General features: G+C 49.2%; 1 protein-coding gene across 5 annotated transcripts in view; it reads left to right on the forward strand.

Moving 5' to 3' along the window:
• LOC137757786 (ras-related protein Ral-B) overlaps positions 1-13,845 on the forward strand; it is a 66,857-nt gene that overhangs the window by 41,958 nt on the left and 11,054 nt on the right. For 4 of the 5 annotated variants that reach the window (XM_068534376.1, XM_068534375.1, XM_068534378.1 and 1 more), the window contains one exon: positions 7,648-7,807. In XM_068534376.1, coding sequence (XP_068390477.1) covers positions 7,648-7,807 — 160 coding nt within the window. Of the gene's footprint in view, positions 1-4,840; positions 4,998-7,647; positions 7,808-13,845 lie in introns of all 5 variants that reach the window. The other variant, XM_068534377.1, reaches the window with a different exon arrangement.

The raw sequence follows: 13,845 nt of genomic DNA on the forward strand, positions 1-13,845 counted from the left end.
TGGGCATTTCTAGGTCTCTGATTCACTGCAGGCCCTGGAGGCACACATAGGAATAAGACACTACCTACCTATCTGTCCAGGGAGTGCGTGTGAGACTGTTTACTAATAACCACAAGTTTGTGTTTTGTCATTAAAAGGATAGGGATGTAGGGGTTCAGTGCTGTCAGTTCCTATTCTCACACACATGCACACTCATATATATAGTCATTTTGTCACAACGATGTATAATTTGGTGTTAGGTGCTAGGAAATAGGAAGGCTGCATGTCGACTTTCAGTGTTTAGGGAAATGATGTCCCCTGAGTAGACAGTGTCACTGCGCTTTTCTTTGTCATTATTCAGCATTTACAGCCGCTGCAGTCTGTTTGCTGTGTTCCTTCATATTTGAGAGTGCTGTTTTTTTGGGGGCAGGGTCCTTCATGACCTAATTTAGATCGGATTGTTCCTGATTTGGATCGTAACAGGAAGTGGTATGAACAGTTGGGATTTGTCTTGACACTTAGAATAGTGCTGCTTGTTAAAATGCAGAGTCTGATTCATAAATAATCTATGGAGACACTTTAAGACCATGAAAAGTATCCTGTTCCTCATCTAAATCTCCCCTTTAGCTTTAGCATCTTACTAATGATTCTTGCCTGAACCAGTCTTTACTCTGATAGTTGCAAAATGTTGGGGTTTTTTCCGCTTTCCCTCCCTGTACGTTTATCAGTCAGCCTTTGGTGTTCTGCTCTAAGCAGGAGCCCTCCTGTCTCCCTTTGTTTGTTTACTATTTACTATAGGTATGGATTCATGAATACCTTGTTTTTCAGTGGTTTGTTTTCATTACTGTCCTTAATTATTTTGGTGCTTAGATTGTCCCAGATTTAGGATTGTCTTCCATTTTGATTATTTAAAGGACTAGAAACTTGAATAATATTCTGAGAGACTTAAATATTATTATTATGGCCTATTAGTAATATCCAGGTTACCACCTTCAAGTCATATTATCTGGAGAAAAAGTGCTAAATGCAATTCTTTGCACGTGTACAGTGTTTGATTGTTTCCCGTGTGCTTTTGTGTACCACGTTACCCAGGACAGATGAATTTTATGAGGACTGAAGAGTACTTTTCTTCTACATTTTCAAATTCTCGTTTGATTTTCATGACAACCCTCTGATACAGACAAGGTTGACTCTACCTACTGATTTGTTCTCTCCCAGCTTAAGTTTAACAAGAGACTAATGACTGTATTAGCCCATGGGATTGGGGGGCAGTAGAAGCCACACACACTTGTGTGGTTTATGTATACATACCGTGATTTGCGTTCAGAATGTTACTTCTCAGGGGAATGTGTGTGCTTGTATTTGAATCAGTGCTAAGTGGTAGAGAGCCCCCTCTAATATTAGTGTGTCCTATAGAAATTACGTAGGAAAACCATTTCCCAGCTCTTTTGTCTCCTTGCCAAGCTACCTAAATGAAGCTGTCTTGGTTTTGTGTACGGGAGGGAACGTGTTCGTTCTTCCCTGTGCCTTACAGTTAGGTCGGGCTGGGGGACCCACCTGCAGTGGCTCCCTGCTTTCTCTAGGATAGATTTCTTCAGACAGCACTTTAGGCTCATTTTTAGGTGAACAATCTGTCTTTTGAGATGTAATGCTCTGTCACTTCCCCACCCCGTCCCTGCACTTCCATGTCACGTGACACCAGACCCGCCAGCACGCTTCATGCCTCTGTTGCTTTGCACGCCTTCCGTTATGCGTGGGAAGCTTCGCTCTCTCAGCCCCTCTGCTGAGTGAACTTGGACTCCATGTCGAAGCCTTTCTGGATCTTCTTTTCCCAGAGTTCATCATGCTTTCCATCAGACCTTGTAGCATCTTTATCACTGCATGTGGGCAGTTCTATTTCCATGCTTTGTTTATACCTCTTTCCTTAGGAGATTGCGTTTTCTAAGGGCAGAGATGCACAGCTTAGCACAGAGTAGTGTTTAAATGTTTTTTTTGGACAAAAACGAAGCCCACTGTAGAGCTTTCCGGTCGGTAGGTAGAGATGTATTAAAGGGTGTCTGTTGGTGTGTTTCCCAAGTCCCCGGTAAAAAACTTCCGACTGTAAGGTGTGAGCCTGCCAGAACTTGGCGTTATGGGCCCCGATTCCCCTTGTTGGAAGGTCTGTGTTGTGGCTTTTGTGTACTGGCAATGAACCCAAAGAGTTCGTGGAAGAGATTAAGAGGTTTGCAAGCCCCTCGGAGGTGGTTCTGGGAGAAGTATAATTGCTTTGTAAACAGTGGACGTCTGCTGAAGTTAGGGATGGCATGTACTGATGTCTACAGTTTCCGTGGAAACACATCAAAAAGTAAGATGGATTGATGGGTGGGTCAGGGGAGGCCCGATGACTGGGTTTGCGATAAAGCAAATGGAGTAACATGTTGATTGTAGAATCCAGGGCTGCGAATATGGGTTCACTGTGCAACTCTTCCTACTTTTCTGAAAACTTGGAACTTTTGCTAATAAAATGTTTGGGGAAGGGATAGCTGTGTTATTTTTTAAGAACATGTTTATGGGCGAGGCACATCTGTTATAAACATTAAATCATCGACGTGACTTCCTGAGCCTCACTGACTTGTTTTCTTCCTGGTATTTCTCCTCCTCTGTAGCCACCTCCTTCACATCTCAGTTCTCCCTGTAAGAACATCCCCTGACCTGCTCTGATCTAGATGTCCCTCCTCTGTGACCCCAGAGCCCTTGGATACTTCTGCCGTAGAATTTGTCAGCCATACTATAATCGTCGACTAATCTTCTGTAACTAATCACTGGACTTTGAGTCTCTGGAGTGCAAAGACTGTTTCTGGAATGCTTTCAGTACAAGTAACAATAGACTCAGAATGGTTTAAACAAATAGGGGTTTATCATCTCCGGTTACAGGAGTCTGGAGGTTGGCGTTTGCAGTTTCCGGGATTGGTCCAGGCTGACTCTCCTGCCTTGCCCCTCATCGTGTCAAGTGTTCTCGGGTTATACATACTGGAAAGAGCCACCATGGTTATTTCAGTTTTTGAGCTTTGAGCACAGATACTTTGGCAAATATCTGTGGATTTGTTGAACAGTCTTCAATCCATTTATTGTGGTTTCTTCTAGAGAAACTGACTTTGTGTTTTGAAAATAACAGCTCAGAGTTAGATGTCTACATGTGTTTGAAAGCACCCCTGCCCCTAATCTGGAAAAGGATTTCTCCATTTTCATACAACTATAATAATTCATGGAAGCAAGGCTGCTTCGGAGAAATCGTGTGATGGGTTGATGGTCTGGAGTTTCCAGCCTCAGGCACTGACCTCGGCCCTATGGTGAGCAGCTGTGGACCAGAAATTAGGCCCAAAGCAGCTTCACCTTCCTGAGCCTTTGGGGGAGGCCGGCTCCTCATCCCACTTACCCTATTTTAGTCACAATTCAAATGTGCTTAATTATCTAGTTAATTGCTTAGAACGCTTATTAAAAAGCATGTCATTAGAAAAGGGAGAGTGGACGGAGGGTCCAGCTTGAGGGGAGCCAGCAGACATGTGATCCCACCCAGAGCAGCCGGTCACACGACTGGTTTCCATAGTGATGATGGTCCTTGAATCATCCAGAAAAGCTATGAGTATGATCAGTCTTCACTGCTTAAGAAGACAGATAGCTATACTACGTGAAAAATAACATGCAAAACTACATAAATATGACCTCAGAAAGGTCTTAAATATAGGAATATATGGATTAAAATATAAGAATATACAGATTAAATTATGGGCAGGAAGTAACGCTGTAATAGCGAATATCTCTGGGTGACGGGATTTTTCTCTTTTTTTTTGAGATAGTTTTGTGTATTTTCTAAATTTTCTACTGAGCACCAAAGGGGGGTCAGAATATGTCACCCCAAAAGATGCCACTTTGACGTAAGGATTATTTTGAGCCGAAGGCAACTGAAAAGTAACAGACACAAAGAAAAGTTCTACCTTCCCGTCTCCACCAGGAAGGGCGGGGCGATCCTGAATCACCCAGAGGAGGCCCCCGGGGAATCGAGGTAACGCCCCTTCCTCACAGCCCGCACCCTGCGTCAGTTTCCCCCTCCCAGAAGTGCAAGGCCCCCTCCCTTGTCTTGTCACTTCCCTGCAACATCCGTTGTTCTTTGGTTAAGAGGCTCTGTGAGCCCGAGTCCCACCACCCCGTGGAGCCACCCCCACCGCGCTCTCCTGCGTGGATGCGAGATGCACCTGTTCAGAAGTCTCTGTTTGTTTTTCTCTCCATCTGTCTCTCGTCAGTCTGATTTTCAGGGCCCCGGCCGATGAACTAAGATGGGTTTGTTTTCCCTCCCCTGCATTGTTATTACTTTTCATTTTAAATACTTAAAAAAGGATTGTAGACCTTCAGAGTGATTCTTGTTCAACTCTTGGCCTCCTGATAATGCAGTTTCCCCACATTTTGCCTCTGCCTCTGTTAAAAATGATCAAATAATACTTTTTATAGTGACTGTCTGAAAAGTCCTCGTTACGGACGCCAACTCTCCTGGTGGTTGTTTCCTTAGGTGTTTCATAGGTCGGGGCTGTGGGTCCCTATTTGTGGGCTTTGGTTGTAGGAATCCTGAGCCGTCTTCACTGCGTCCCCCCGCAGAGGTTGTAGTCTAGCACCCTGAGCAGCCTGGGGTTACTTTCTGTGTCGCTTCCTGGCTTTGGGGGAGTGCTGCGGTCGCAGCTTCGGGGCACACTTTACTGCGGCCAGGGCTCAGGCGGACATGCTTCCGTGCTGTCCTCCCCTGTTGGTGCTGTAGGGGGGCAGGTACCGTCCCGGAATAGGTCTCTTTGGCATGTTAATAGTTTTAAGCTGGTTATTTTCCGGGAAACAGCAGGCGTAGAAGAAACTCTGAAAACCAAGTAGGAGTCACCTTTTTGTAAGAGACAGGGACATTTACCAGGGGAATCTCCACATGCAAGGGCGTCCCCCTCGCTGTACCAGGAACACGAGGACGACCGAATCTCTAGCAGCTCCTACGGGCGGAGAAGGTAAGGACTTCAAGAACCTTCCCCTTGTTTACCCGGCCTTCCCTGGTCACCTCTCATAACCGACTCTCCCCATCTTCAACATCCTCTTCTGCCGTTAGGCAAGGACGGGATCTAAGGTGAGGGCTTCGGCCGTTTGAACAAGGTACTCAGGTTGTCTGGGTCTCTCCCAGGTCCACATGTCACTGGACTTTGCTGGATTTTCTCCTGTTAATCTGTTTCATGTCAGTTTAATTCTTAGAGCAGAAAGAAGAGCCTGGAAGGGCAGAGGGAATGTCTTCCTCCTCAACAGTGGGCCGATGTTTTGCTCGTCCATTCTTTTTTTTTTTTTTTTTTTAATAAATTTATTTATTTATTTTATTTTTGGCTGCGTTGGGTCTTCTTCGTTGCTGGGCGTGGGCTTCTCATTGCGGTGGCTTCTCTTGTTGCGGAGCACGGGCTCAGTAGTTGTGGCTCGTGGGCTCAGTAGTTGTTGCACACGGGCTTCAGTAGTTGTGGCTCACGGCCTCTAGAGCTCAGGCTCAGTAGTTGTGGCGCACGGGCTTCATTGCTCCGCAGCATGTGGGATATCCTCCCGGACCAGGGCTCGAACCTGTGTCCCCTGCGTTGGCAGGCGGGTTCTTAACCACTGCGCCGCCAGGGAAGTCCTGCTCGTCCATTCTTTACCTGAAGGTGCATTCCTTCGAGGCTCTTGTTGTCTCTGAGGGACAGACCTGTGTGTGTGTTAAATCCTAAGTTACCCAGAGCAGCAACCACCTTAGGACCACAGAAATATCAGCTCTGATTTTTTTTCTCCCCAGCATTGGGATTTTTTTTTGAGCCCAGCTGTGCATTTCATAGAAGTTCTCAACCTTGGAGGTCTATTGTCATCACCTGGGAAGCTTTTAGATGTTCTCATGCCCAGGCTCCGATCCCAGGCATCCTAGACCAAACTCCATCAGAATCTCTGGGGAGGTTTTTAAAGCTCCCCAGGGCTCCCCTTGTGCCACCGAGGATGGGAACCACTGATTTAAAATGATGTTGTTTTCTGTTATGCAGTGGTGTGTGTGTGTGTATTTATTTTTTTTCTACTGGCGGTATTTTCAAGTTACTTTGTCAGAAATAGGTGCCCACCGTGTCTAATTAGAAAAAAAATTCTCTTAAAATGAGATAGGAAGGAAACCAGCCTTTTTAAGTTCCTGTTATATGCTAGGCACAGGGCTTCGATCTTTCACGTGTTATCTCATTTAATACTCAGAAAAATCCTGCAGGGTGGGTGGTGGTTTACTTGTGTCTGCAAATAAGAAAACTGGCTTAGAGAAACCGAATAACTAGTGTCCAGGTCCCGCATTTCACGAATGGCAGAGCCAGACTTGGGCCCGTGACATGCCCGAGCCCATGCCCTTTTTCCTTACGCTGTGGCATCTGTGAGAGAGATTTTCCATAAAAATCGTTTAAAATAAAAATTGGCACTTGGGTTATGCCGGAGCATATGGTAGTTCTATTTTCAGTTTTTTAAGGAACCTCCATACTGTTCTCCATAGTGGCTGCAACCACTTAACATTCCCACCAACAGTGTAGGAGGGTTCCCTTTTCTCCACACCCTCTGCAGCATTTATTGTTTGTAGAATTTTTGATGGCCGTTTCTGGCTGGTGTGAGGTGATACCTCATTGTAGTTTTAATTTGCATTTCTCTAATAATTAGTGATGTTGAGCATTTTTTCATGTGTTTGTTGGCCATCTGTATGTCTTCTTTGGAGAAAGGTCTAGTTAGGTCTTCTGCCCATTTTTGGACTGGGTTGGTTGTTTTCTTTTGATATTGAGTTGTATGAGCTGTTTGTAAATTTTGGAAATTAATCCCTTGTCGGTTGCTTCATTTTCATATATTTTCTCCCATTCTGTAAGGGAGAAAATTCTTTCTGTTTTGTTTATGGTTTCCTTTGCTGTGCAAAAGCTTGTCAGTTTAATTAGATGCCAAGTTTCAGGTACCTGTTAAATGTGTTTTTTCAGAATACTTTCTCTTCCCACACCGCCGAGGTTGCTCTGTTCTACTCACTTTATCTCACTCTGATGAGGCTAAACTGATTTTGACTAATAGATTGTTGTTTTGGAAAAGTCTGACTCATTTTAGTTCTTAATGTAAATCAACGTGGAATAAATAATTTAGTTGTCTTTCTTTTAACTGTCCTGTGTCGTGAAGGGATGCTGATTATTAAAAGCAGGTTTACTCACCCCTTTTCAGAGCCCCCCTTGGTCCCCTGGGAGGGCCGTGTGGGTGTGTTGCGGGGGCTGGGGGGGGAGTGAGGGCACAGAGACGCTGGGGCCCTGAGCGGCTCCCGTGGCACAGGTGGCGCGGGGTCGCTGCGTGCCTCGCCCGCCCCATGCGGCTCTGCTGAGGACCTGTGGGTTTGCTGGTGGACCGTCCTCCCCCCCACCTCCAGTGATGGGGCGTCGGGTGCGCACGCCCGTTTCTTCTCTCCGTCTCACCTTCCCTCGGGTCGGCTCAGCTCTGGTTTGTGGCTCGGCAGCGCTTGGGGGGCTTCATCTCTGCCTCGAGCCTGGAAGAATGACCTCTCTGGTGGAACGTCTGGGTTAGGCTTTTCTGGAGGGTTTTCATTTGATGTCCTTTGGGTGGAAACCAAACCGCCTCTGAGTCTGTCTTCTTCCTTGGCAGCTCTTCGTCCGGGTCCTCTGGCCGCGTTTCGCAGAAAACCAGCGGGATGGCTGCAAACAAGAGCAAGAGCCAGAGCTCCCTGGCCCTCCACAAGGTCATCATGGTCGGCAGCGGAGGGGTGGGCAAGTCGGCCCTGACCTTGCAGTTCATGTACGATGAGGTAAGACACGCCTCCCCGTCGGCCTGCTGTCGCCGCGTCCCTCCTCCAGCTGCGTCCCTGTGCCCGTTCCCTGGGGCTCATCGGGGTCATGGGGCAAGCTGTGCTACGGTGGCTTCTGAGTAGCTTTCCAGGGGGTTCCAGCCAGGGTAAGAGCTGCACTGCTGATGTTAGGCGAGTCGTTTCAGCTCAGGCAGGGACACGCGGGGTCCCTGCTCGCATCGTTTCCGTCATTATATTACGACAGGAGCTGGGGGCAGGTGTCGAAAGGGCGGGCCAGATGCTTAGCTGCGACAGCCAGCTCGTACAGGCACTGAAGGGGACAGCTGAGGCGGGCCAGATGCTTAGCTGCGACAGCCAGCTCGTACAGGCACTGAAGGGGACAGCTGAGCTGCCCTAAGAGCGCCATCTCTTCTCCTTGCTCCGGTTCCCCCGGTTCAAGCTAAAGCCCCAAGCTTGCATCACTTCCTGGGGGTAATGGCGCTGCTGCCGAGTCCAGCGCGACGGCACAGGCTTGACTCCTGTGGAAACAGGTGTCCCTGCTTGACGGCCGATGGCTGGTGGTGCAGCAGCGTGTCCAGACCAGAGCTGGAGCCTCGGGGCCTCTCGCTGGCACCCTGTTTGCGCGGCTCGTGCCTTCCAGAATTTGCGGCAGAGGACGCCGTCACCACGATCAGCTACGATGACCCTCTCTTTCCACCAGGCTCTGCCCCGTCCAGCTTCCTGCCACACAGGGTGTGCTGCAGTGGCCGCGACATTTTGGGATGTGGCCAAGGGAAGCCGACTTAAGGATGCAGTTAGCAGAGGCCGTGGCCTTGTGATGGGGGCGCAGGGAGGGCTGTGTCCAAGGCGCCCGGCACGGCAAGTGAGTGGGCAGCGGCTCCAAAGGCGGTGTCAGAGGCCGGTCTGGAAGGTTCTTCCAGGCCTTACGGCTCCTTACGGGGAAGACGGATACAGGGCCTAAATTTGCCATTAGTCCCCAAACCGTCCTTACTAGGAATGTCACCTAGTCGTGAAGCCGAAGAAACCTTGCTAAACCGTCATGAAAGAGAAACTCGGACCAGCTGTGCTAGAGGAAGGACTGAATTCTTTTTCAATTCTCTATAGGCAACATTGGCTCGGCCAAAAAGTGCGTCCGGGTTTTTCCAGACCATCTTGCAGTGCCCGGAACGAACTTTTTGGCCAACCCAGTGCTTCAGGATCCCTGGCATCTGACAAGATAGTTCAAACGCATACAGCCAACAGAGTAGGACGGTATTGCAGAGGTGTGTCAGCAGTTAACGAGCAAGACTGTTATTCTGCCGGATTTGGGGTGCGAGTGGTATTTGTAGTATTGCCGTGGAAGAAATCCCCACACGGACATCCGTCACCTCCCGTTTCCAGGAGTCTGGCCCGGCTGAGCGTGGTGCCGCCCAGGGTCTCAGGCTGTGGGGAGGGTGCCCGGCCTCCTGCGAGCCCGCGGGCTGCTGGCGGGTGCAGGACGGGGCCCTGGCTGCTGGAGGTCGCCCCCAGTTCTCCGCCGCGTGGCCCTTTCTGTAGACAGCTCTTCCCATGGCCGCTTGCTTCTCCCCGGCCAGCAGGGAAGTGTCTGGTAGCTAAGACGGATCCTTCCACACAGGAACGTGGTCACGGCGTCGTGTCATCACTCTGCTGTGTGCTGTTGGTTGCAAGCCAGCCTCAGGGCCTTGTGCGCTCAAGCGGAGAATGCCGTACAAGGGCGTGACCCATCGAGGGGCCCCCGAGGGTTGGGTTCACCAGAGTATTTGTGTATTTTAAAAACTGTGTAATGAACTATAATTTCTTTCCTCCTTCTAGATAATCATTTTTGTATTTACCATTATATGTGTACTCTTGTATTCTTTTCTTAGAAGAGGGCCCTGCAGTGAATAAGCTTAAGACCAAAACCAAAACCTCCAGACCATCTCCCCCTGGGTCACACCCCACTGCATCTTATCATGAGAAACTTTTTGTTTGTATGTTTCTGCATGACCAGTTTCTTTTTTTTTCTTTTTTAATTGAAGTATAGTATAGTTGATTTACAATGTTGTGCTAATTTCTGCTGTACAGCAAAGTGATTCAGTCATACATATGTATACATTCTTTTTTTATATTCTTTTCCATTACGGTTCATCACCGGATATTGAGTAGAGTTCCCTGTGCTCTACAGTAGGACCTTGCTGTTTATCCGTCCTATATACAATAGTTTACGTCTACTAATCCCAAACTCGAAGTCCATCCCTCCCCCACCCTCCCTCCCCCTTGGCAAGTCTGTTCTCTGTGTCCGCAAGGGTGTTTCTGTTTCATAGACACGCTCATTTGTGTCATATTTTAGATTCCACATAAGAGCGATATCATGTGGTATTTGTCTTTCTCTTTCTGACTGACTTCACTTAGTATGAGAACCTAGGTCCACCCATGTTGCTGCAGATGGCATTATTTCATTCTTTTTTATGGTTATTGTAAATAGTGCTGCTATGAACACAGGGGTGCATGTATCTTTTTGAACTAGAGTTTTCTCTGCATATATGCCCGGGAGTGGGATTGCTGGGTCATATGGCGGCTCTATTTTTAGTTTTTTAAGGAACCTCCGTACTGTTCTCCACAGTGGCTGCACCAGTCTACGCTCCCACCAACAGTGTAGGAGGGTTCCCGTTTCTCCACACCCTCTCCAGCATTTGTATACTTTTGTTTTGGAGGGTTGTTTTTCTTTATTTTATACTAGGGGCCAAAGTGGGGAAATCTAGCAGAATCTGTTTAATTTACACCAAACGTTTTTGCATAAAAGAAGAGAGGCAAGTTACAAAATCTGCCTTGGAAGTCTTTATTTGTTTTTCCTTAAAAATGTGATTTGCTTCCTAAAGATTCCTTATTTTCCTTCTATAACAGAGGCTGGGGAGGAAGCAACAGCGAGGAGAGGAATTAAAACGCGGGAGACGGGGTTAGAAGAGCAGGTGTTAACGGAGACGAGGGGGGGTTCTGTGTGTCCTCCCCCCACCGCTGAGTAACGGGCAGCGTCTGGGGACATTTGGGGCCGTCACAACGGGGGCGTGCGACTGGCCCCCAGTGGGTGGAGGCCGGGGTTGCTGCCGAACGTGCTGCAGGGCGCCGGAGGGCCCCACACGGGAGAGTCGTCCAGCCCGGAAGGTCTGTCGCGCTGCTGTCTGGGGGGCGGCCTGGCCGGAGTCACGTCAGGGGAGGGGCGCTGCTCTACCACGCGGTGACAGAGGGGCCCCGGGTGCCAAATCTGAGAGCACGTTCGGACCCCGAGCCCGACTCCGCCATGAGGTTGGAGCCGTCCTGCCCAGCCTGGTGGCTGACGCCGCAGGAGACCAGGGCAGTCTAGACGGCATGTTTCACTTTCCCTGCGTATGTTTCTGTGTGTACAGCAAGAGGGAGGGGAAGAGATGCGGCAGAATCAAGAGCTTTTTCTCTTCTTCCTAGTTTCTGCAGAGAACCAAGGGGAAGCTGTGCCTGGCCTTAGTCTGTTTCCCCCTGGCTAACGTATGTGGGGACCAGAAAGCAGCAGTTGTTGAAGGAACGGTAAAATAAAAGCACAGCAGCAGAAGAAGAGATGGAGTGCTTGCGTCCATCCCCCTAACAGTGCTGCCTGCTAGAACCTTCTGTGATGCAGGGCGTGTTCTGTATCTGTGCTGTCCAACACCTGTGGCCGCTGAGCCCCTGCTGCCCGGCTAGTGGCTGCGAGGTTGAAGGGTCTGCCTCTAGAATCACAGTTTCGGAGCTTGAAGAGACCTTAGGGGTGACGGCCAAGCCCGGCTGATCGCAGACTCCCCCGGGGCTCCTTTGCCAAATCCCTCTGGAGCTGGAGCCGGGTCGTGCTTTTCCTGAAGCTCTGCCAGCAGTTCCGAGGAGCGGCCAGGAGTGGCTCCCCCTGTCCGGGAGGCCAGAGAAAAGGAAACTGAGGCCCGTGCTCGGAGATGCAGGTCGGCTGACGCCTCCCGAGCCATTCGGACCCTTTGTTCTTGGTCCAGTGCTTTGCCCTTCGTTTAAAAAAAACTTTTAGCTTCTGTGGTGGAATTTCCAGGAAAGCTGGATCACGGAAGCAGCCACAGCCTCGGAAGTCTTTATTTTTGTCTAAGTTCTGACTTGGAAAGATGGGCAGGGACTGCAGTGAGGCAGAGGGAGAGCTTGCCCTTGCGACCCCTGGCCGGACGCACTCGAAGACTTCTTAGCTGCCTGCCTGTGCCGGTGAGGTGAGGCTGGCCGCGGGCCGGTTCGGGCGGCAGCCACGCTCGCAAGCAAGGCGTGAGAGGCTGCGCTTAGACCGCGTGTCTGGGCGTCTGCGGCGGGGTCACGGCAGCCCTGCAAGCCAGCGCGGTGGCTCCTGCTAGCAGGGAATGGAGACGTCAAGGCTGTGATCTAAGCTCCCACAGTGAGCGCCCTTCCCCGGCGCGGACGCCCCTCCCCGCTGCCGTATGCGGGACGTTCTGACTTCCAGCGTCAAAGGAGCGGGTGGGACTCTTGCTGCTTCATCCTTGGAAGTGCAGGAACAGGCAACCGAGGTGCTTTAGGGTGTATGCAGACGTTCGCACTGGGTGTTGGGGTGGTTTTCTTGGGGGGGGTCATGTATTTGTCTCTCTGGAAGGACATTAACAGGAGGACACTGCTGTGAAGCATAGGCAAATTTTCATCTTTTCTCTATTTTAAGATTGTTATATGAATGTAAGAGACTCTTGAGTTTTATTTATTTTTCAAATTAATTAATTCATGTATTTTTGGCTGCGTTGGGTCTCCGTTGCTGCGCGTGGGCTTTCTCTAGTTGCGGTGAGCGGGGGCTACTCTTCGTTGCCCTGCGGGGGCTTCTCATTGCAGTGGCTCCTCTTGTTGCGGAGCACGGGCTCTAGGCACGTGGGCTCAGTAGTTGTGGCTCACGGGCTCTAGAGCGCAGGCTCAGTAGTTGTGGCACGCAGGCTCAGTAGTTGTGGCTCGTGGGCTCTAGAGCGCAGGCTCAGTAGTTGTGGTGCACGGGCTTAGCTGCTCCGTGGCATGTGGGAACTTCCTGGACCAGGGCTCGAACCCGTGTCGCCTGCATTGGCAGACGGATTCTTAATCACTGCGCCACCAGGGAAGTACCCTCTTTAGTTTTAGTATTAGGTTATCTTTAGATTTAAAATCATTTGAATTAGTAGCTATTGATTGACAACACAAGGTCCTTTAAAGGGTCCATAAGTTCATATCGATATTTTCAACTCGATTTTTAAATTTTTTAAAAATTTAAATGCTAGCTTTATGAGGAATTCACGCACCATGAAATTCACCCTTTTAAAGTGAACCATTCAGTGATTTTTAGTGTATTCACGCAGATGTGCGGCCATCACCACAATGCAATCGTAGAACATTTGTATCACCCCAAAAAGAAGAGCCCTGCACGGCAGCAGCCGTTCCTCATTAGCACCTCCCCCCACCGGCCCCGGGCCTGGCAACTGCTTTCTGTTTTCTGTGGATGTGCTGTTTGGACATTTTACATACGTGGAATCAGACAGTGTGTGACCTTTATGTCTGGCTTCTCTCACTGAGCATCACGTTTTTTTTTTGTTTTTTGTTTTTTTAAAATTTTTATTTATTTATTTATTTAGTTTTGGCTGTGTTGGGTCTTCGTTTCTGTGCGAGGGCTTTCTCTAGTTGTGGCAAGTGGGGGCCACTCTTCATTGCGGTGCGCAGGCCTCTCACCGTCGCGGCCTCTCGTTGCGGAGCACAGGCTCCAGGCGCGCAGGCTCAGCAATTAGAGCATCACGTTTTGAAAGTTCATCCATGTTATAGCTGTGTCAGTGCTTCGTGCTTTTAAAAAAATTGAGCTGTAACTCACATACCATAAAATTGAGCCTTGTAAGTGTACAATTCAGTGGTTTTTAGTATATTCACAGAATTGTGCAGCCATCACCACTACTTCCAGAACATTCTCATCCCCCAGAAAGACACCCCTCACCCACTGGCGGTCCCTCTCCACCCCCTTCCCCCAGCCACCACGAATCTGCTTTCTGTTTCCATAGATTCGTCTCTTCTGGATGTTTCATGTAAATAGA

This window comes from Eschrichtius robustus, unplaced genomic scaffold (genome assembly GCF_028021215.1).
Source record: "Eschrichtius robustus isolate mEscRob2 unplaced genomic scaffold, mEscRob2.pri scaffold_403, whole genome shotgun sequence".
Lineage (NCBI taxonomy): Eukaryota > Metazoa > Chordata > Mammalia > Artiodactyla > Eschrichtiidae > Eschrichtius > Eschrichtius robustus.